The sequence below is a fragment of the Bubalus kerabau genome, chromosome 1, assembly GCF_029407905.1.
Source record: "Bubalus kerabau isolate K-KA32 ecotype Philippines breed swamp buffalo chromosome 1, PCC_UOA_SB_1v2, whole genome shotgun sequence".
Lineage (NCBI taxonomy): Eukaryota > Metazoa > Chordata > Mammalia > Artiodactyla > Bovidae > Bubalus > Bubalus kerabau.
This window is the reverse complement of record NC_073624.1, coordinates 31394247-31419003: the sequence shown is the minus strand read 5'-3', so window position 1 is coordinate 31419003 and position 24757 is coordinate 31394247. Positions and strand designations below refer to the sequence as shown.

Here is a 24757-nt window from a genome sequence, read left to right as displayed (position 1 = left end):
GTAATGACAAAATACTCTAAAACCATTAAAAAACAAAAAAACTCCTCAGACTTTATTGGTATTAAAGCTAGTGTTTGAATTGCAAAATGTCCTCTACTAGGTCAGATTCTTTTAAGAATTAAAAAATAAAAATATATAAGACATTTTATCTTAAAATCTTACCTTTTAAGAAACATTTCTTACATTTTAAAAGTAGAAAAATACTATTCATTAAAACAAACAAACAAAAAAAACCACTTCTCTCAAAAAACAAAAAACCCCCAAGACATTCAAATGACATATATGATTGTACTCTTTTTAATAAAGGCTTTATATATAAGCATTCCCTTGTAGGTGTGCAACCCCCAGCCTTGCTATACATATAAACGTATCAGTTTTTCCAATAGAGAATCTACCTAAATAAGAATTTCTCTTTGTCTTTTAGAGAACATATGAAAAGGTATTAGACTATAAAAAGAAAAGAAAAAAGTTGTAATCATATAGGAAGCCCCCATCAACTATTTTAAAGACTTCAACTATATTTACCCACTTTTATACTTTATTCAAATATCTAACACTTTTGCTAACCAACCATATGATATTTTTAAAAGAATTCAAACAGCAAACAATAAAAGATGTATTAAATAACTGTGGCAAATTCTATCCTTTTATGAGTACTTGCATATTTAAAATATTTTATTAAGGTGTAGAAGGAGAAGTTTCACAAAGATTTACTGATATGATTATCAATGCTTTCAATGAGAATAAAACAGATCTTAAAATACGCATTGAGAGTCAACTACTGTCCACCTTAATTTTCCTTCGTCTGAAGTTCAGAGGTAATGTGTGTCCACTTTAGGGAAGATTTATATTTGAAAAAGTTTATTAGAAAAATAAACATCTTTAAATTTTACAATACTTTCCACTTCCAAGAGTCTTTCAGATAGAGAAGATGAACCTTATGATTTAAACATGATCCGATTTACATAATCTCATTTAGTCCTATTGAGTAAAACAAAATACAATAACAAAGGGGGAAATATTAGTAACTATTAAGAACTCCAATGTAAGAGTTAAAAAAAAAAACACAAACACCATTTGTTGCATGTATCTTAGTCTGGCAGTATTTATACTCTCATGTATATTAAAAAGCTTCACCAAAATTTAATGTGCTGCTTTGTTACCAAGATAATACTATCATATTAAAATATAATTTGTGCAATCTAGGTTTATTTTATAGAAAAATTTATCAGGGATTGATATAGAAAAATTAACCAGGGATTGACAAATTTTTCCTTAAAAGGTCAGATAGCAAACATTTTGTGCTTGCAGGTAATAAAGTGTCACTACTTAACTCTGTCACACAGGAAGAAAGCAGCCACAAGTAAATGAATGGGTATGTCTGTGAGCTGCTGTTTTGCCTGCTGCTGAAAAGACAATGTATATTTTATATATATATATATATATATATATATATATATATAGGTGAGGGGAAGAGATGCAGAAGGGTGGGGAATACAGGGATAGGGATAATATATATGGATAGCTATTACTAAAAAAACAGCATAAAGTAAAAATTTCCACACTTATTTCCCAATCATAATTGCATGTGTGTATATATGTATACATACAAGTTATAAAACTATTTCATTTTAATTCCATATTCTTTTTGGTGTGTGTAAATAGTATCAGAACAAAGTCAGATAAGCAGCAGAGTATCATGAGTGACTGAGTACTCAGAGGGTAATCAATAACCATGAAATTTGGTTTTGACCATCTTAGTATTTCTACACAATGGGAAAACTAATTTATCTGCTGTGCCCCTGAAGAAAACATTAAGTGTATAATTCAGATGTCGTTTTAAAACTTAATTGAATTGTTACAATTCTGAAACTAAATGTGATTTGCTTTGTTTTATTAGAAAAAATACTCAGGCAAGGTCTACAATCATCGGTCAATTAAGAATGACTTACAAGAACATGAGGCAATAAAATAAAAATACAGGTACAAACTATATATCTGAAACACTATTTGGCAATTTTATAACAAATCAAAATTTAAAAAGAACAAAGGAGATTGCAGATTACTTCATAGATACAGAATAAAGCAACTGATGAAGTGCTTAAGCAAAAGAAAACAAAAAATAGTAAGAGAACACACTGCTTTTCTTCTTTTCAAAAATAAAATCACATTTGCTACAGATCGTATGAATAATACCCTTATTAAACAACCATTCCAGAATGTCTTACAGAAGCAGTGCTTTTATTTGCACTTCATTTAACTTTATATGACTTACTTCATGTATATAGTTCTTTAACCCCATTGTTAACGAATAAAGCCTCCCATAATTTTTATCATTTTTTTAAATTTTTTTAAAGTAAATGAGAAATGATTTATGTATCATGGAACCTTTCCCATTTTGGAACCAAAAGGCTTATTAATTCTATATTTTTGTCTATTCTTTCTTTAAAAAATTTTAGTGTAAAAACTGCTGGTTTTTTTATATCACTGTAGTAAAGTGAAAACTCCTCAATCAGGAGTAGTTTCTGCAGTTTGACTGCATATAACCACATACTTTACAATATGTCCTTCCAACAGTAAGGAAATAATTGATTTCACGGTCACTGTCAGAAATGAGTGCCATAATTCTATTATGGGTAATAGGTCCTCCCTCAAAGACTTTCTGGAAGGATGTTCAATGTGTTTTGCTCTTATAGATATTAACAGTAGTACATAGTCCCTTAAGTCTGCAAAAGACATTTATTGTTAAAGAAGGTGCTTTATTAACAATTCCTCTGGCAGCACTAGTGAATTACAATATCCTTCAATATTATTTCTACCCATAATATATACATTTAACTTTTCATGCCTCTAGAAAAACATCTACAGTACATTTCATAATATAAAAATATATTACAAATCTGAATTATTTACAAGCAATGTTCTATTAACTCTATGCAACATTTGTTTGATACAATACTAACAAGTTACACATATTTCCATTTTTGTAAGTTAAAAAAAAAAAAATCCATATGGCTTCTTGCTTACCAAGCAAGAAAGTGATTTTATTTTCCTTTTCAAAACCAACTTTGGTGCATAAAGGATTCAGTTTGAAGATACTTGTAAAAAAAATATGATTTTTCTTATGTTAAGAAAAAAACAGCTCACAAACCAAATGCTTTCCTCAAAAAAAAAAAAAAAAAAAAAGAGGCTTATTATATAGGTTAAAATGAAAATATGAGGATTATCCAAATAATTTGAAATAGAGGTTTTTCAAAAACCGTTAACAAATTAGTTATATAGGTAAATATTAACATACTGTACTCCATGAGAAAAAACCCTACTTCTGAAAGGGGAGCCACCAGACATTCTGCAACACTCTTTAACAGAAATTCTCAGCCCTAATTCGATAGACGAATTTTTAGTTGATTGCAAATGTCGTTCACTGTTTGCTTAAATACAAATTGAACACTTTTCTTATCAGAGTTCTGCAAAAGAACACAAATGGCAACCAATCACATCTATTTATCATAATTGAAAGGTAAATTATCTCTCGATAATTTTCATTGTCTAAATATTTCCTAATAAGACTTCAAATCAATAGACACTGTCAAGACAAATATCCTTACAGTGCTTTTGGTATTTGTAAGGGCACATGTTGTAATTGGTTTTCTTTCCAATATCAACTACTGTAATCACTAAAGGGTTTAAAAAAAAAAAAAGCAGCTTAAAGCAGCAAGCATGCAAAGCCTTTAAGAAGCTGTTCCACTAAGTTGCCAGAAGAGTGTTTGCTCAGTCTCCCACAGTACCACTCCATGAAAATGTGGATATACAGTAATATATTAATATATTCCACAGAAGAGCCTACTTCATTCACAGAATGTTTACACTAAGCATAAATATTCTAAATACTGGATTTAAGGGAAAAAAAGGAAGGGGGTTGATTCTAATGTGCAACTTTTACTAAAACCCATTGTCAGTGACTAAGACTGCAGGTGTCCCCGCTTGTTTGCTTTTTATGTATTTATTTATTTTTTACCTCTTCAACCTCTTCTGCGGCATTGTTCTAGAAAAAGAGAAAAAGGGATAATCTTTTATTCAACTGAATGAAAAATACATGAAGTGCTTCAAAAATACAAATATGTATAAGAAATAGAAAATGTGACAATCACCATGAAAATTTATTTCCTAAGCATTCACATGGTGGATATAAATTTAGTTACATAATATACATCTTTTTAACAAATCCTTCTCATGTAACCTATTAATGTGTTTCTAAAAAAGAATCTCATGTTTAAATTTATATGAAATTTAAATTAGTGTTTAGTGTTTAAATTTCATATAAGTATGTCCTTTTTACTGCTACTTTTGAAGTTAATATATTTTTGGAATGTTTGTCATGCTTTCATTTTGAGATGTTCATAAGCTGCAAACTTTTTCTCCTAAAACAAATTAGAATAATTGCTTTCTTCCCCTCGTAATTTCACATGCTTTCCTACTCAAAGTCCAAGCATTGCCAAGCTGCTACAGCATGGCAAATGTAGGGGGTTCTGTAACTCCGCACCACTTTAGGGTAGATTTGATTCTAATTTCCAGAATCGTAGAAGCATGAAAGTTTATAGACTCAAGATTAAATGTTAAGATGGCTGGAAGATGGTTTACAACTAAAGAAAATTAACTTCACAGAAGTACCAAATACATCTTAAGAATGTGTATGTTCATTACCCCAGAAATTAGTAACAATTGCAGAATTATACCCTGAGAACAGGCGATGCAAGTCCTATGCACTTCTGGACATCAGTTCTGAGCTTGAATGACTTTTTTGTCACTTTCACCAAAATATCTATATTGCTTCCTATATAGCATAAGAACAGCAAAAATAAGCTGATTCTGTGAAAAAGGAAGACTCTCATAGAGAGTGGGAAGTAGAATGCAGGGCAAAAACACAAAAGTTAGTCTCAACCTTTTATTTAAAATTCATGCCCCTTTATCAACTCACTGCTTAAGGCATGTTTAGGACCATTCTTGGTTCTCCCAAAATACCACTATTTTAGGATGCTAGTTTTAATCACTCCCTTCAAAGAATAAGCAGAAATAAGCCCTAAATTAGGAGCCAGTAAATAATGAATATCCAATTATTTTTCTTTAATCCAATTATTTTTCTTTAAAAAGAGAAAGGTAAATCATTTAAGGTTATTTCACTGTTCTCTCTGCTAGCTAGTTTCTTGATTAACCTAGTTCATTCCACAAGTTTTGGAAAAAACACAAGTTTTCATCAGACTTAGCACCTTCACCAAAAGATGCTTTTAAAGTCTGGAAGCATCTCAATGTCTCCTTGCAGCAAGGCCCATTATGTGAGAATCTCACTCTCAAAAGATGTCTCACATTCCAAGAAGTTGAGTCGTGGAATGAACAGAACATTCAAATTAAAGTCTTTGTTTCAAATTTTGGCACAAGACATAGTACTTTAGGACAGCTGAAATTCACATTTGGGATTATCAATCATTTTGTCACTTTATTCTTATCCAACCTACTACTATATAAAGTATATACTAAAATAGAATTCCTTTTTAAAATACAGAAAGTTCACTCATTAAGAGTGCCTTTTAACCATTTTCAACCCCTTTTTTCATCACCGTAGTATATGTCATTTGCACAGATGCAGGATGGAGTTCAGTCACACCCTAGCTGTGTCACTTTGGGCAAGCTATGTACCTCTTGCCTCAGATTTCTAACCTGTAAAATAAGACATAGGAACATCTACTTCACAGGCCTGCTGTGAGGAGGAAGTGTTATGTAAAGCACCCGCACAGTGACTCAGCAAATAGACAGAAATGGTGGTCTCTTCTCCTTTCCCCACTAAACATATTCCATATGCACGACACACAAAAACAAAGGTAAGATCAAAAAACTTAGAAATGTGAACACTCTAAGCTACCTCTTAAAAACAAGCACAGTAATATTTGAACTGCTCTTTTGAAAAGTCTGGGAAGAGCTTAAGTTTAAGAACTTCAACTATTAATGGTATTCAGTGAACATGTGATATATGAGCAGGTCTACATGTTTGGTATTATTAAAAAAGAATTACATACTTAAACAAAAGGCACTTATTTTCAAAACACTCTATATCACAGTCTAAGCTACTCAAGATAAATCTGGAATTAACCGGGCATATAAACTTGACCAAAATATTGCCCTTCTAGAGTTTACAATGTATGTATCACTGTGATGTTATTTCCATATACAAAGCTCCAGAAAGCAAGATGTGCTTGATACTGAAACTCAGTACTTATAAGTCCTGACCTTATAACCAAAATTTAAGATTTATGATTACAATTCAAAGTGAAACATCAAAACAAGGATTAAATTACCTGTATATGTTTGGGTCCAAAAGCAAGGCAGTATCTTTGGGTAGCTTTGATAAATGAACTACTTTAGTTTTTAATTGATGTCGTTCACTTTCATTCACCCACACATCAGGCAGACTGTGAATTTAAAAAACAAGTCATATATGAAATAACATTAAGATTAAATTTATCCTTCACATTACTCACATTACCCAGCTTTTTCTGACTTGTCTGACTGGGTCACCTAGGTTAACAAGCTTATCAGACACCAAGGAAACTCAGTAATCTAAGTACGGGGATGTAAAGACCCAGCCAGAAAATGGTATGGTGAAATTTTAGACATAAGTCTGGAAATGAATTTTGATGGCAAAGTCATCCTACAACTTGGAAACACATATTAACACACTGTCTGTCTCTTAGCTTGCTAAGTGAAATTAGAGCATGATGTGATAAAAAGCTGAAATCTAGTTCTTTATAAAAAAAATAAGAACTAAAAACCCCACCAGATTTTCACTTCGAAAAAATGAATTTCAGAATAAAAGCATTTTGATATTTGGATTGATCGATTTCTAAAATATTAAGACTACAGACATCCAAATATAATTTTTTTTAAGGAACAGTTATAACCTTACTATAAAAAGAGCTCTTACAAATCAGTATGAAAAAAGTGAACTCTCATTAGGGGAAAAAGAATAGGGGAGACAAAGGACATAAACCATTAATTCACTAAAGATGTAGTTGCCTTATAATCAAAGAAATGCAAAATGTAAAAACTCCAAGAGCCAGTGTTGATAGAAAGTCAGAAGTAAGCTCTCTAATGTCAGAGATGATATTAGAAGCTGACACAAACTTTCAGGAAGGCAATGCCTATCTCCATAACATCTTCCATTGTAAATAAAAACAAAGTTTAATGTTTTTTAAACAGTGGAGAAAAATGGGTAACTTTAAATGTTCAGTAAAAAGTTCATTAAATAAATTTTACATGGACATTTCAAAATATTTTAGAGTGGCATTTTTTAAAAACCTGGAAGGGAGGCGGTAAAAGGAAGTGGAAAGGATGTCCTACACTCACAGACATTTGATAATCACAGGATTTTTAAAAAGTTAAATAGATTGCTTTACTTCAATATGCTAATGTGCACTATAAACTCCCAAATCTATTTTTTAAATTTATTTTTAGCTGGAGGATAACTGCTTTACAATGTTGTACCAGTTTCTGCCATACAACGTGAATCAGCATGTACATGTGTCCCCTCCCTCCTGAACCTCCCTCACCCCTCACCCCATCCCAAATCTATTTTTAAAGCTCTTAATTCATATCATGTTCATTAACATCTCTTTGGACTGGAGTTTGGGAAATGATGCTGTAGAAAAATATATAACAACAAGAATAAGTATGGACCACATCTTATTAATTTTTAATGAGATTCCATTCATTTCAATTTATTATTGGTGCTTTTCTATGATATACCTTCATTTACCTTTTGCAACAACTAAAAAAATTTTTAAGAATAAAAGGAATATTGAACATTAAATATCCAAATTAAGGAGCACATGGGTCAGAACCACTCTAATAAAAGGGTATTAAAACTCAAAGAAAAATGTTAACACTCCTAGAAAACTCAGCAATTGCTTTTTTCAATAAAATATCATTAATAATGTCCTGAAAAATGTTTAGAAATTGTTAAAAATAATTGTCTCAAAGGCATAACTAAGGTTGTTTATGCCCTATCCTACTTGAAGGTTATTAAAAGTTCTAAAAATAATCACATTCTAAAAATGATTAAAAATTGCTATGACAACTTACATTAATAAAAACTATTTTAAAAGTTAATTTTAAAGCTTATACCTTGAGCCAGGTACTCTTAAGAGCCTTTACAGATTATCTTTTTCATGCTGACAACCTCAAAATGTTCTGTGATTTCATTCCTGTAAGTCTTCTATATTTGAACCCAATAGCTTAAGTGATTTTTGAGTAAAAGACTTTAATAAGAATAAGACATCAGTCTATTAGTTATATATGCGGTATTCCAAATACTTACATGTCTTCAGGCATCCAATGAAGCAAAAGTTTTATCTTTCCAGAATCCTCTTTTCTCTTAGCTATTACCTAGCAATGATATAAAATAAATTACAAAAACTATGAAACATCATTCTAATGTGCTTTTAAAAAGCTTTCGGTCCTAATCAAGAACTGAAGTGTTCATGTCTGGGACCAGATGTTACCACCACCACATCTTGTCCTGCCCTAGTTCACAGCAATTTCACCCTTGATCATCTATTTTCACAAAAGAAAAAGAAGAGAAAAAGTGAAGTAGCTTTATACAGCCAAAGAAAAAAACCATATTATCTCTTAAAATGCTTTTTATTTTACTAAGTTTTTAGCTGAGCCAGAATACCAACCAAGAATCCACATTGGCTAAAATGGGTATTTTGGGGGCGGGGGTGGGGGTGCTGGTGAAATGTGTTTGAGGAACAAATGAACAGTGAAGGAAAAAATAACACTGGGAAAGGACAAGTCTCCTTTTTATGATTAAGGTATTTGTCATTTGTGTGGAGGCTTTTTGTTTGTGGGTTGATTTGTGTTATTTTAAATGAAACATTAACCAATCAGTGTTTAGGTTTGATTTTAAGGAATTTGGTTTGATTTTAAGGTGTGATTTGATTAAGGAATCTAAGTTAAGGTGTGGATCAACTAGAACTATAAGGACCTATGTAAGTGTAAAAACAAACAAAATGCTTGTCTTCCATTACCAGATTCTAAAAACTGAAATAATGATTCTTAAAAATCGATCAAAATGGCATTTTATAACTCTGAGAACTTCCATATTAATGAAATTAGAACGCTAGTGTTTTAATAATCTACATGTCAATATTTTTACCAAGTTTTTAAGTTTCAAATAGCCTCACAAAGTAATGTTACGTGTCATCCTCAAAATATATTAGAAGTAAAAGCAGTACTTCAAACAAATACAAAACACTTTCTAGCCTCATTATTTAAAACTCTATAGTTAAGTACTCTAATTCTAGACTTGGTAATGGGATTAATTAAAAAGCCCAAAGACAGATCTGAAGACATTAAAACAAACTATCTCTACAGACAAAGAAATAAGATATAAAAATAATACAATGCAACCAAGTATAGCAAGTCAACTGATTGGTAACTGGGATTCTGCTGACCTCTTCTGGAGAAGGCTCAAAGAAAATGTTTCAATTAAGGAAGACAAAGTAGGCAAACTGAACAGCTCAAGTACACCACGTAAATATTCTTATGTAAAATGCTTCACTATCAATACGGCTATCAAATTAACTATAAAAGCTAATTTGATACTAGAAAACTTCTATTTACAGTTAGTACTGAACACTGACTACTAACAGAAATGATTCTGTTTAATACAAACCACCTTCATCAACCTTTCTCAGTCAGTCATGGAACTTACAAGGATTTCCTCACCTAGCCCCTTTCCTTTCTATTGTGTCCAAGGAAGACCATTACCCATCATGGATGCTTCTTCCTTCCAATTCCCCCAGGAAAAAGCATTCTTCAGATTATATTACACCTTTGTTACTTCTCCTCAGTCAAGGTACCTCTGCCACCACAATGTCGCTTGGGGTGCAACATCACTCTTATTTCTAGGTTTTTAAAAATTTATTGATAACAGCTATCAATCATGTTCTTAAACTCTCACAGATGTTTTCTACAAATGGAAACCTTTTCATTTTCATAGACTATGTTAACAGAGTAAATTTTAAGTTTTCTTCCAGACTCCTAATACACATTTTTAGTTCCTCCATTTTTTTATCATTTTACTTCTCCTGTGGTCAATTAAGGATTTCATCTCAAGGATTGGCTCTAATGAAATCATGTGAAAACCGATGCTACACTTTTTAAAACAGAACCTTAACTATCATCGTCGCCTCTATTCCCTAACAGGTAGAGGTCCCTGTTAAATATTAGACCATTATTTCATCAGATTTATTACCCTTTTAAGTCATTAAATGTTGATAGGTCCAAACCTCAGTCCTTCAATTTCTTCTCTTTTCTATTTAATATGTCCTAGGTGATCTTATCCAGTCTGGTATCTTTAAACACCCTAATACACGAGTAACTTCCATTCTTATCTGTAGTCACATCTCTCCTCTAAGCTCAGACTCATAACCACCTGCCTACATGACAAAAGCATTAGATTCTTCACAGAATGTGTTGAAATTACAGCTCTTGATATTCCCCTCTCCTTCAACCTGGGCTTCCCTCGTGGCTCAGTGGTAAAGAATCCAGCAGCCAAGCAGAAGACACAGGTTTGATCCCTGGGTCAGGAGGATCCCCCCCGAGAAGGGAATGGCAACACACTTGAGTATTCTTGCCTGAAAAATCCCATGGCCACAGGAGCCTGGCGGGCTACAGTGGATAGGGTTGCACAAGAGTCAGACATGATTTAGCAACTAAATAACGACTCCCTCAACCTGCTCATCTCACAGACTGTTAAAAGGCAACTCCATCCTTTTGGCTAGCTGCCCAGGCGAAAAACATTGGAGTCATCTTATCCTCTTGTTACCATACCTGATCCATCCAAAATTCTCATCAATACTACTTTCAAAAGACATCCAGAGCCTAACAATTTTTAGAATCTCCACTGCAACCACTCTGGTCTTTTCTCACTTGAGATACTGAAAAGACTGACCCCTTCTCTCCCCCACACTGACCTACAATATGTTCTCAATACAGAAACTGAAGTGAGCACATTAAAACCTGCATGAGAGGCAAGAGACTGGTGAGTTCTCTAAGGCAGAGGGCAGAGACAAAGATGAACACACAAAGCTACACCAGGAAAGTTTAACTGTGGTGATGGTGGTGGTGGTTTCATTGGTAAGTAAAACTGTCAAAATTCAGAGAATTGTATACTTTTTTTTTTCCTCCTGGCCACACAGCTTGCAGGATCTTAGTTCCCAGACCAGGAACTAAGCTCAGGCTCCATCAGTGAAAGCACGAAGTCCTAACCACAGGACAGTAAGAAATTCCCCTGTATACGTAAAATGGGTGAGGTGAGTTTATATTTACTACACCTGAACAGAACTTTTATTTAAAAAATCACATCAGAGCATGGCTACTCAAACTCCTCCAATGGCTTCCCAACACATACGGAATAAAAAGCCAAGTGTCAGTCCAACCAGATTCTCCCATTACCTCTCTGACACTTCTACTCTCTCTGCCTCAATCATTTCCTCCAGCTACACCAGCCTTCTGAGTGGTTTCAAACCTACCTGGCATATTCCTACTCTAGGATTCTACACCTGCCTCTGGCCATGATGCCCCTCCCCTAGTAACTGAGTGGTTCATATCCTCACTTTCAAGCTTTTAATTCATTTACCCTGGTTATCATGTATCCCCTATTAGAGTGTAGGCATATCTGGTTTCTTGTTTTTCATCCATTTTGTTCACTTCTGTATCATTAGTACCTGGCACGTGTAGCTGCTTAATATTTAAGTAAATAAACAAATTAGCCCTAATGCCACACTCCTTTTGAGTCTGGGACCACATCTTACTAAGCTTTAAAAAAAATTATAATAAACTTAGAAGGTGGAAAGGGGGAACAAATTAGAAGTATGGGATTAACAGATACAAGCTACTATACATAAAATAGATTAGGAACTAGAATTTATTGTATAGTATGGTAAATAATCTGCCTGCAATGCAGGAAACCGGGGTTCGATCCCTGGGTCAGAAAGATCCCCTGGAAAAGGGAATGGCACCCCACTCCAGCATTCTTGCCTGGAGAATTCCATGGATAGAGAAGCCTGATAGGCTACAGCCCATGGGATCACCAAAGAGTAAGGACATGACTGAGCAACTAACACTTTCACAGGTAATTATATTCAATATCTTATAATCTATAAAGGAATATAACCAGGAAAATAACATATGTATATAACTGATCACCTTGCTATATACCTCAAACTAACACAATATTGTAAATCAACTGTATTTCAAGAAAAGAAAAAGATCACATGGATAAAATTTAAGTAACTTATTTTCTATCTCACATGCTTTTTATTCAGCAAAACCCTTAAAAGTCTACTTTATCAAATCATTATGAAATATTTTTTATGATCAGTCAATCCTCAGGCTTCTTTTTTAATTTTTTTTGATGTGAACTTTTTAAAGTCTTTATTTAATTGATTACAATATTGTTTCTACTTTATCTTTTTTGGCTCTCTGGCCCTAAGGCATGTGAGATCTTAGCTTCCCAACCAGGGGTCAAACCCACACCCCACTGCACTGGAAGGCCAAGTCTTAATCCACAGGACAGTCAGCAAAGTCCCAATCCTCAGTTTATTTCAACTTGTAAAATGATTAATACTTTCTATCTCCTGTATGTTAATACATAAAAGTAAACCTGGATAATAAATGTTAATTTCAACTTAAAAAAAAAAAAAGAACAATTATAGACCTACCAAATCATAAACCTATGTTATCAAATTCCAAAGGAGGACTTAAACCATCACTGCTGAGCAAGCTCTTAATCCTGCTGAATCCCAACAAAATTTCCAGCACAGCCATTTTAACTTTGTCTTCAAAGCCTCTAATTTTCCTTCTGACCCTTTCTTATTTAATAAATGTATTTCCAACATTCTTTAAAAGCACATACGTATGGCAAACCTTTCCTTAAACCCAACTCACACCTATTATGTACTCCAAGCTCAGAAAAGATTTCCTTTCCTTGTGTCTAATCTTCTACCTTCTTGTCTTTAACTTTGGGAATCAAAATCAGGGACTGTGAACTGAAGTAGTCATAGAAAAAAAAGTGAAAGTACAAGAAAACCTTATTAGTAGAGGAGTTGGGAAAAATAAAAGATTCAAACCAGTAGAAATATCCATACTGATCTTTTATATTTAAATTCTCATGCATTTTTATTAGAATATATAAAACATAAATTCTATTTCAACTGCCAAAATTAAAGAAACTCTCTTTCTAGGGATTCAAATCACTGAGTCTGATCTAAAGTTTATCTCTACTAACTCACCTACATCAAAATACAGCAATATAAAGATAACTGGATAATAAAATGGCAAGGTGAATGAGAAGAAAATAACTCTCTATTAACTTCTAGTTAACCAAAAACAAACTAGTTATTTTTTTTAATTTGATATTTTGCTTTTTCCAACACTTATCCAACAAATATACACACAATTCTACATGCTTCAGATACATCCACAGGAAAAAAAAGAAAGATAAAAATTCCTTCTTTCATGAAGCTTTCATTTGATAACCATTATCTTATTTTCTGTTTAACACTAGCTTTAGATGTGCATTTTAGGGGAGACAGACAGCATACAGAAACACAGACAGGGATGTACCTTAAAGGAAGTCTAATGCTCTAACGTTACACATAAGGAAACCGGGTCAGAAAACACACCTAGTTTACTTAAAGTCAGAGACGGATCTTCAAATGCTTAGTAACCCAAATACCATCCCAATTTCCTAAATAGCTCAAAGTAAAGGCTAAAAAACTTCATGTGATCTTTTAAACATAGAACTGTGGGCAATATTTGAAAAATAAAATAAAATCAGATACTTACAGTACTATGAAAAACAACACTGTGTCCCTTTCCTAAACTTTCTATATGAGCTGAGAGGTTAAAGCATATGGCTCGATGTCTTATCGCATCCAGTGTTTGTGCATCGAAGAAATCATGCGGTCGTGCTAAAAGTCAATACAAAAGCAGTAAAGAATATTTAGAAAAATGTAACTGTCTCAGAACAGCCATAATTAGTGATCCATTTTCCACAAAAATACATACTAAGTAGAAAAGATTGAAACAAAAAAAAAGAAAAGACTGAAACAATTAACTATCTATCTATCTAGTGTTTAAATGTCAAGATTTTCTTCGCTTTCAAAACAGAACCAAGCTGACAAGGTTAAGGGTGTAAGAAGCAGAACTCTAAGAAGCAAGTGTGGTTTAATTCTGCTCCTTGGTGTGTGAGATTTTAACCTTCAACCTCATGATTATACACGTTAGCTACTCTCTTTTTCATAGTTTTGCATTTTACTCCAGGATCCCTCCTGAGCACCAGTCCTGCGTTTCCAACAATATGACAAACGTCTTCATCTGTGCACTACAAGATCTCATTCATCTTGGCCCAACATATGAAATACATTTCATGAACAGTTTACATTAATATGTAATAAAAATTTCCTTCAGATTTGACAAAGTAGTAATACTAAAATTTAAAAATTTTTGACAAACAGTTTCCTGATTATGAGTAACTCTTCTAATGATAATCTAAGAAAATTATAAATACATTTAAATGCCATTGAGTCGTCCAAAATTCTTTCAAATACCCAATCCCATCAGTTATCACCTATGTGACTTTGCACAAACTGTCTGATCTTTCTTAGTCTGTTTCCTAATCTGAGAAATGGAAATGCAACAGCTATAGATGATGAGTAAAATAAATGCACAGGAAAAATGCCTTAAGCCATAATGCAATTACACTGATACGCTTAAGTCATTTTTTTAAAAAATGGACAAACCTAGAGTAAGCAATCTTTCAGTATGATCACAACAAAGTTATACACTAAAGATTTGATAGGATCATTTTTTAAATTTCTATTTTCATCCCATTAATAACTATAAATTGTATTGTTTCTATTCCTAATAACACTGTTCAAAGATAGGAAAGTGCATTTATTATTTTACAATTGTGGGGCTTTCTAATACATGTAAAATATCTCAATATCATCTGTAATTAAAAATTAAATTTTACTGACAATAAAAGAAACAGCCTAATTTCCTGGTACAGCATATTCTAAATTACATATATGCTAATTTACCACACTATTCTGACTTAACACATGGGCAGACTGAAATTGTCTCTACTACTCATGTACACCTACACATCTACCAGTTGGTATACTCAATAAAGCAATCTGAATAGCTCTTTTCTCATTGGATTTTTGCTCAAGAGGAAATAAACAGAACACCAGCTAGTAATAAACTAACAGAACCCACAAGATTAACAATGCAATGACAATGGGAAATCAGTTTTTAAAAACTCAATTTATGAGAGGGAAAAAGTCATGATTTTACCTAATGCTAAGAAACAAATCCCCTTCCTACTTCATCTGCTGCTACTGGGTGAAAAAATGCATACTTTCTCCATACTCTCTAAATATGCTTTCTCTTGAGAAGAATAAGCTTATTAACAATGACTCACCCCTCTAAATCACTCAAATCTATCACTCCTCAACTCAAGATTAAACAAACACAGAGGTCATCACATGAATTAAATTTGGAATAATAAAAAGAGCCCTCAAATTTCAGATTCTATGCATCAGACCTTAACCTTTTTATGTCCACTACTAAAGGATCAAGAATACTAAACTAGAACAATAGTCTCCAAAGCAGGTGTGTGTCATGATCCACTATCATGAGGAAGAAAATAATACAACTTCTTTCTTTTTCCCATTTCTATGTTTTTCAGTATTCCTTCTTGTCAGTGTACACTAGCAGCATTATCTCTATACACCGTAAGTACACCAAGTTAAGACTGAATGGCCAATCATTTTTCTTAGTAAATTATATAATCAAAAACTTTTTGTTTGAAGACCACAAAAATAAAGACTATTTTCCTGTGGTTCAAAAGTACACAATCATCTAATTATGTTCTGTCCTAAATATGGAGGCTACATCTAATCTTGTAATTAAGCACATAAACACTATACATATGCATCACAATAGACTGTTAAGCACCGAGACACAGACTACACTGAGTTTCCCTATTCACACACACACCACTTTGGAACAGACAGGTTACTTTATTTTTACCTGATTTTTACATCTTTAAGAAGTTCAAATTTTCTAAAATATTGTTACAAACAGGAACACTGTCGTAATTTAAATTATCTTAATTCAGAATTACTGCTGCTGCTGCTGCTGCTAAGTCGCTTCAGTCGTGTCCGACTCTGTGCAACCCCATAGACGGCAGCCCACTAGGCTCCTCTGTCCCTGGGATTCTTCAGGCAAGAATACTGGAGTAGGTTGCCATTTCCTTCTCCAATGCATGAAAGTGAAAAGTGCAAGTGAAGTCACTCAGTCGTGCCCGACTCTTAGCAACCCCATGGACTGGAGCCTACCAGGCTCCTCCGTCCATGGGATTTTCCAGGCAAGAATACTGGAGTGGAGTGCCATTGCCTTCTCTGATTCAGAATTACAATAGTCCTCAAAATCTAATTCTATAAAGTCTGTACTCTAAGTCCACATATACTGCTCCCTTAGCTACTGAAGGTAAAACATACATCTGAATTCTCACAGGGACAGACCAAGATCCTATCTGTTCATTACTATTAACAAAAACAGATAAGCAGAGTTGAAGAATGGTAGAAGCTGAATTTGCATGAGAGTCTAAGATAAAAACTACACCATCTGACACACACTGCCTTTCAATGTGTATTGAATACTTACGTAATGAGCGTCGTCTTTTGTTCTTTAATTTCCTCCTTTTGTTCATTCCAGCTTTAGAAGGAGATTCTTCTTTGGCCTTTGGCTGGCTAGAGACTTTTGAGGAGTTCTGCTGACTGAAGTGTGTGGGTACATGGCGAGCTAGCCCTCCCTGAGAAGCAAAGCTGGCATTGCAGCCACCGACGACACACTGAATAAAAAAAAAATAATAATAATAGTCAGGGATGCACTACATAATGCAAGCAAAACAGAAGCGAGTATATATTTTGTATTTTCAGAAGTAAATCAGTAACACTACTGAAGTAATTCCAGAAAGGATCTATGATCCATGGACAGAGAAACCTGGTGGGCTATAGTCCATGGGGCAAACATGACTTAGCAACTAAATCTCACTACCACCAGTCTTCTGTACTTGCAAAACTGAGAAAACAAGGTCTACTTAACTGCCCAAGTCTCCTGGCAACTGCTATTCCAACAATGGATGCAGTGTTTGCAAATCACTAAAATTACAATTTAAGTCAGATTTCTAGTTAGATCTTAAAAAATAGTATTTTCAGGTCTTCTAAGAAATGAATGTTACTAACTAAAACATTTTCTAGAAGTGATCCTCAAACAGTGAAATCCACACTGGATTGCTGGGGGGTTTCCATCAGTGATTTACTCAAGTTGTTTCGTTTCTGACTTGACAACCAAACAACAAGTAGGCAAATTTGCCATGTATGTCACTAAATGTATCCAACACATTATTCCCAGATGGTTCAACTTACATTTCTCTAGATTAATACCACAAAAAACTCCCCATGTTTCCACAATACTGCCCTCTAGTGTGTGTATTCTTTCAGTTGAGATACCGCTACCATTTCAAACTTCTAAAAGCACAATACAGCCAGAGAGAGAAAGAGAGAATGTGTGTGTGCATGCGCGCGCACGCAGAAGCGACCGAGTCTTTGCAACCCCATGGACTGTAGCCCTCCAGGCTTCTCGGTCAATGGGATTTTCCAGGCAAGAATACTGGAGTAGGTTGCCATTTCCTCCTCCAGGGGATCTTTCAGACCAACAGCCCTCTATTAGTAAAAATCGTAACTTTATTCACAAAATCTCTTTAAATCTGACCACGTGAAAAGAGTTCACCCTCCTGTGAGGAACATCCTCACACTTTCAGATCATAATTAGATAATTTATCCCAGCCCATCTTTTGCACGCATTTTTAAGGCAAGAATATACTTTTATGAATATATACATTACCAGGAGCGTCCTACAAATCATAGCTATCTCTAAATATACTGGCTTACAGATTCTGATAAAAATCAGTGCTGGCTGAAACACTTCACAGCAAAATCCTTGCATAGTACCATTAAGAATTATTCTACTCATTTCACTATATATAGAGACATGTTAAGCACTCCAACGGTACTCAGTATTGCTAACAAAAACCTTTGACCATTCTAAAGTGCACAATAGGTTAAGAGAAGGCAATGGCAACCCACTCCAATACTCTCACCTAGAAAATCCCATGGACGGAGGAGCCTGCTGGGCTGCAGTCCATGGGGTCGCTAAGAGTCGGACACGACTGAGCGACTGCAACTTCACTTTCACTTTTCATTTTCATTCATTGGAGAAGGAAATGGCAACCCACTCCAGTGTTCTTGCCTTGAGAATCCCAGGGATGGGGGAGCCTGGTGGGCTGCCGTCTATGGGGTCACACAGAGTCGGACACAACTGAAATGACTTAGCAGCAGCAGCAGGTTGAGAGAAGAATGACCCAAGATTTTAGTTCAAATACTTATCTATTCCATATTCGGTACTATTAACGTTAGATGCTAGAAGTGTAAGGATGGATAAGAGATATACTTTTTGCAGTGAAAGTGCTTATATGTGATCAGCAAGACATATATATATATATATAAAGCGACAACTTCAAAGGACTGTGATCAAAGGTAAGGCACAAAGAGTTATGCAACCTTGAAAAGAAACAATCAGACATATTAAGGGCTTCACAATTCATTTAATTCTTACAACTCTTATCAGTAGTGTGGTCCTCGGATTGCCTACATCACAGAAGGCTCAGCTACAGATTCTGACCTTGAGAAAGAAGCTGGGCATCTGACGGTTGCTGAATTCTTAGAATCTAAAATCTTACTACACGTATTTTCAGCACCAAAAAAGAATGCTTTTTAAAGTTTCCATCTTCTGCAGATTACCACACTGCCAGAAAACACCACCATCTACTACAGGACCCACTAGTCAGATGCTGCTACTTACCACTATAAATAAACGCTACTAGAAGAAACTGAATTTTTATTTTTATTTAATTTTATTAATTTTTTGAGGTGAATTTCATATAACATACCATTTTAAAGTATATAATTCAGTGGTATTTAGTGTATTTACAACCTACAAACAAATACAAGGTTTATAAGGACAGTTCCACATCCTTGCCCAGACTTGTCATTTTTCTTTTATTTTATTAAAACCATCCTAGTGAGTATGAAGTGGAATCGCACTGTGGTTTTCACTTGAATTTCCTCAATAATCATTTTAATTTAAAACCTAATAATTCCTTCTAAATACCGAAAAAAAATTTTAAATGTGGTTGGAAAACATGAGTGTGTGAATCTACTTCTGCAACTGCAAATTTTATGAAATCTAAATATAGATGAAGATAGGGAGGGAGGGGCAAATTAGGAGGAGACTGGGATTAACATACACACACTACTATGCATAAAACAGATTAACAACAAAAACCTTCTGTTTATATTCAATGTCTTGTGATAACCTATAATGGAAAAGAATCTGAAAAAGAATATATGTATGTATGTATAACTGAATCTGTTTGTATACCTATACCTAACGTAACAGTGCAAATTAACAATACTTCAATTAAAAATGGTTAAAAAAATAAAATAAATATAGATGCAAGTGTTCAGAGACTGAATTAAGAGTGCTGAAGGAGAATCACCCTGAAGAGTTAGTTTCGCACTGTTCAATACATGCCAGTCATTAGACACATAGAGCTACTGAGTCCTTAAAATGCGGCTAGTTCAAGTTTTTTAAAAAGTGTTAAGTATAAACTCCACACCAAATTTGGAAGATTTAGTACCAGAAAATGCAAAAGATCTTATTAACTATGTATATTGACAAGATGCTGAAATGATCAAATAGGTTAAGTCTAAGATGTTATTTAAATTATTTTCATTTGCACTTGTTTCAAGTATTTTAACACAGCATTGAAAAATTTTAAATATTAAATAACACATTCAGTTCACAAATCATTTCTGTTAAAGTGTACAGTACTGCCATAGACTAAGACATGCACTACTTATTTTTCTTGCTTTTCCATTTTAAAAGATATCACCCCTGTATTTCCTAACACCTATTCTAAAAACATACTTTATTGTTTATTTGGCTGCATTGAGTCTTAGTTGCGGCATACGGTATCCAGTTCCCTGACCAGGAAGAGAACCCAGGCCCCCTGCCTTAGGAGCTCAGAGTCTCAGCCACTGGCCCAACAGTGAAGTCCCAAAAAAACATACTTTGGGTCAATTACATATTTTGTGCCCCGTGTGACAGATACTTCAAGGAAAGCAATAAATAAAACAGTTTTCCCCTTAGATTCTTGCCTAAGTACTGGTTATTCAAACAAATTTATGGACAAATTCCACATTCCAAATTTTAGAATTGCTACTTGACTACAGTTAAGGCAGCAATGACAATAACTGTTCAGACCCAAGTCCCCAGGTTTAAATTTCTAGGGATTTTGTCATACAAATCCACCCAGGATTATCCTTAATTACAAGGATTCGAATAAGCTAACAGATTTATTTTGTCCTGGGTTCCTTCAAAACTGCAAAAAATAAGCCCTGGTAGTACCTAGAACTAAGAGAGTAAATATCTCAAGTTTATTTTAATCATCAATGATTCAATGCTCAGGAAATAAAATCAATAATGAGAATTCTAATAGAAAATTATTTTATCTTTGGTTTTGATTATTCATCAATCAAGAATCAAAAAATAAACAAAGAATCAAAAACAAATCCTAAAAAGAAAACATAAAGTAAACGAGAATTTAGAATGACAAAAAAGAGCACTTTTAATGAAAACAAATACAAGAGAATCACACACCTTTCACTAAAACACAAATTCATTTACCCTAACAGAAAAATTTTAAATGTCACTAATCAATATTCCACTCATTTAGTGTTTATCACAGAGAACAAGGTGAAAGACAAACCTGCTGCCTCAAATGGTCTTAGTGCATTCACTCCTCTAAACACAAGCATTTCACGGTGTTGAGTGATTTTACTGTTCAAACAGTCAATGTTTCATCCACACATACAGCAATGACCACTGAACATAAGCTACCACACCCAGTGCTGATTAAAAAAAAAAAGGGCAAACCCATTTGAACAATCAGGGGAAAAACTGGTGGGTGGATAAGTGTTTCAAATGTTCTATCTTCCGAATCCACGGAAACATTTGTTAGCTGCTATTGTGGGCAAGTAGCTGTTATAAAGTTTGAAACATGGAATGACAGTTTTTTCAAACAGATTTGTTCGACTGAAGCAGCACCAAGACTGTCATTCATAGTCATATTCCCATAAGTGCTATAAAAATCTACAAGAGGCTACTGAAACACAGAGCAGAAAACAGAAGACACAGGAGTATTTATTAGCAAGTAATCTAAAAGAAAACAAAAATTCCAGGTACAAATGTTGGTTTCTTAGTTTTGACAAATGCACCACAGTACGTGAGATGATAACATCAGGGAAACCAATGGGGTGAAGGTATATGAGTACTCTCTGTCCTATCTTTGCACATTTTCTGTAACTTTAAAAATTTTCTGAAACAAAGTTTTTAACACTCTCTAGTAGAAAGCACAGCCTATACAAAAACCACAAGGAGGGCAAAAGGAGATCCATTTGAGATGTACAAGTAGTTCAGTATTTGGCTGGAACACAATTCCTATGAAGATATATAGTAAAGGAATGAATGAGAAGAGAGAAGCAGGTAAGTATCAGATATGATATTATACATCATGCTAAGAAATATGGATGTTTTCATTTACAGAGACGGAGGAGTTACCAAGGATTTCAAATAGCAATAACTAAGTGATCCTTAGAAGATGAACTGGGAGATGAATAATAAAAGAGCAGAATGAGAAGTAGTAATGGTATTCAGAATACACCAAGAGGCAAGCAAATTGACAGGATTTGGGAATGCATGTGGGGGCAGTATACGAGAAGTTGAGAGAAGAATCAGGAATAATGCAGGACTCTTAAAGTCAGGGTAACTGGATCGAAGATATTACTATTCACTGAGTCTAAAATAGAACCATGGTTGAAATGGAAAACCAAGCTTCTGTACATATTAAGTTCGAAATGCTCCATAAGACATCCAAGCTGAATATTCTATTCTGGAATCCAAGAGGGAAAATTAGGGCTAGATGTAAACATCTGGAAGTAAGCAGAATATACAGAGTATTTAAAACCAAAGAACTTAATAAGATAAAAACACTTCGGGTGACAGTTTTTGACAGCACTCTCCAACATTCAGAAGTGAGACAGAACAGCAAAGCAGACTCCAGAAGGAACAGCCACTGAGTTTTGGCGGGGATGAAGAACAGGCAAGTGTGGTATCAAGGAGGCCCAGGGAAGAAAGAGTAAGTTAATAAAAACCAAGACCCCTATGCAGCATGCACAGAGTCAACAGAGCATACATCTTTCTTCCCTGTGCTTTTCCCCCTCCTTTCAAAGCGCTTTGAGTTGATATCCTCATTTACTAGAGAAATGTTTAATTATCAGTTTTTGTAACTAACCACATTCACCCAGTGTTGTAATAAGTGGAACTTCTCTTACAGGGTCCACTCATAAGAGAAAAACTTTGTAAACAGAAGTTCTTGGATTTCCCTGGTGGTACAGTGGATAACAATCTGCCTGCCAATGCAGGGGACATGGGTTCAATCCCTGGTCCAAGAACATTCCATATACTGTGAAGCAACTAAGCCTATGAACCATAACTACTGAGCCTGCTCGCCTAGAGCCTGTGCTCTGCCTGCAACAAGAGAAGTCACCATAATGAGAAACCCATGCAATGCAACTAGAGTGGCCCCCGCTCGCCCCAACGAGAGAAAGCCCACATGCAGCACAAAGATCCATCGCAGCCACATAAAGAATTCTTAAGTGCGGGTGCACATCCAAATCACCAGGAAGATTTTTTAAAATAAAGGAGCGACCCGTAGCACATCAAAAAGATTCTAATTTAATTGGTCATGGGTGCAACTCAGGCACCAGAATTTGAATACCCAGTGGCACAGCTCATATAGTCAAGAAAGAATGACCTCAAGACTCTTCTTAGATTTCCAGATAACCAGATCCCTACCATTCCCCACCAGTGACCATTTAGCTTCATGGGTGGGTGGGTGGGTAGGTGCGTGTGTGTTAAGGAATCATGTTTTGTTTTTCAGTATCATCATGTTCATTACACTTATTTTCCTTATTTATACTCAAATTGTACCATCTTTGGTCAGTGGAAACCTAAAATCTGGCTGCCAAGGCTAGGGAAAATGAGTGCTTCAAACACAGAGACACAAAAAGGCAAAGGAGAATTAAAGACAGAACAGGGTGCTAAAGTCTTAAATTATTACAGAGAATGTTGAAAAGTAAAATATTCTCACCCCCCCAAAATATACATACATATATAATTTAATATATATATAAAATATCTGTGAAGTGATGGATGTGTTAACTACATGGATGGAATCCTTTCACAATTGTAATGCATATCCAATCATCACAATGTGCACTTAAAATATCTTAGAATTTAATTTGTCAATTATATCTCAATAAAACTGGAGGGAAAAAGCAAAAAATTTTTTAAATTATCAGTATCAACTACCATTATCAAACACGTTACAAAGGAACTGAAGAAGGAACTTTTTCATCACCCGTCACAGTGAATGATGTAATACTGGCATCACTGTGTCTTGTAACAATGACTACAATTTGCTTGTATGCACAAGACACACACAGTTAACGAGGATATTTAATAGTTTAATTCTGGTCTGATGAAATTTCTTTTTTCTTTATCACAATTTAGGCTACATTCTTGACTCCAAAACATTTAAAAGGACTGGCTATTTCGTATATCAGGTCTGAAAGAAAGTCTTAAGTTTTTCAAGCAATACTCTATCACAATGAGAAGTCATTCAGCTATGTCACTATTATGAAAGAACACAATCATATTGTGCTGTGGGAGACTAGCTGCTGAGGAAAAGCTTTAATAAATACTATAATAAATACACTGGCAGACGCTTTAACCTCTGAGCCACCAGGGAAGCCCAATAAACATATTAGCCCATGACAACTAAGTGACTACAAGTACTGTGTTCAAAGTACACAGAAATACTAGAGTAGAAGAGAAATGTGTAGGAAGAAAAAGGAAACTATGGAAACTATCTAAAAAGTACAACTATGTAATTTCTTCCACACTATACAAATTTGTCCAGACAAGTAACTGTCACACTGGCAAAATGGAAATCAAAATGATCACCAAACATGCTGTGTATGACTAATTTTTATTTTCTTCAGTTAAGTAAAATATTACTAAGCATGGTGAGCTGAGGTCCATTAGCCATGATAAAGCTTAATACCAAATGACCAAGGAGAATGAAAATCACCATTAAAAATAAAGACCAGAGAATAGCACAAAGAATTTCAAAATCCTAGTCCTATTAACACATGTAATGTTTTTCAAACTTTAATAATAAAAGGTTTCACTACATTTAACGAAATGGCAGCAGCAACTCCCCTCACACAAACTCTAAAGGCACATACAAAGCAGGGGTATATATACAAGACAAAGTGAATGTGGCAGGGAAGGGGGCTGCTTATTAAGGAATAACCTTTGCATTTTCATTATACAAGACAAACATTATTAAAAGATAAAAACCTATATCTGCATTTCAAGAGTA

The 24757-nt window shown here is 34.3% G+C and overlaps 1 protein-coding gene across 7 annotated transcripts in view; it reads right to left on the bottom strand.

Moving 5' to 3' along the window:
- AEBP2 (AE binding protein 2) overlaps positions 1–24757 on the bottom strand; it is a 115133-nt gene that overhangs the window by 30079 nt on the left and 60297 nt on the right. For 3 of the 7 annotated variants that reach the window (XR_008711540.1, XR_008711541.1, XM_055571399.1), the window contains exons 4-7: positions 16792–16978; positions 13906–14030; positions 8369–8436; positions 6351–6464 (exon numbers count right to left, since the gene is read on the bottom strand). Coding sequence is in view for 5 of the 7 variants with exons in the window: in XM_055571399.1 (XP_055427374.1) it covers positions 6351–6464; positions 8369–8436; positions 13906–14030; positions 16792–16978 (494 nt within the window). In the remaining 2 variants the exon portion in view is untranslated. Of the gene's footprint in view, positions 1–1873; positions 3468–4018; positions 4046–4162; positions 4835–4878; positions 5716–6350; positions 6465–8368; positions 8437–13905; positions 14031–16791; positions 16979–24757 lie in introns of those variants that run through there. The other 4 variants (XM_055571423.1, XM_055571384.1, XM_055571392.1 and 1 more) reach the window with 3 other exon arrangements.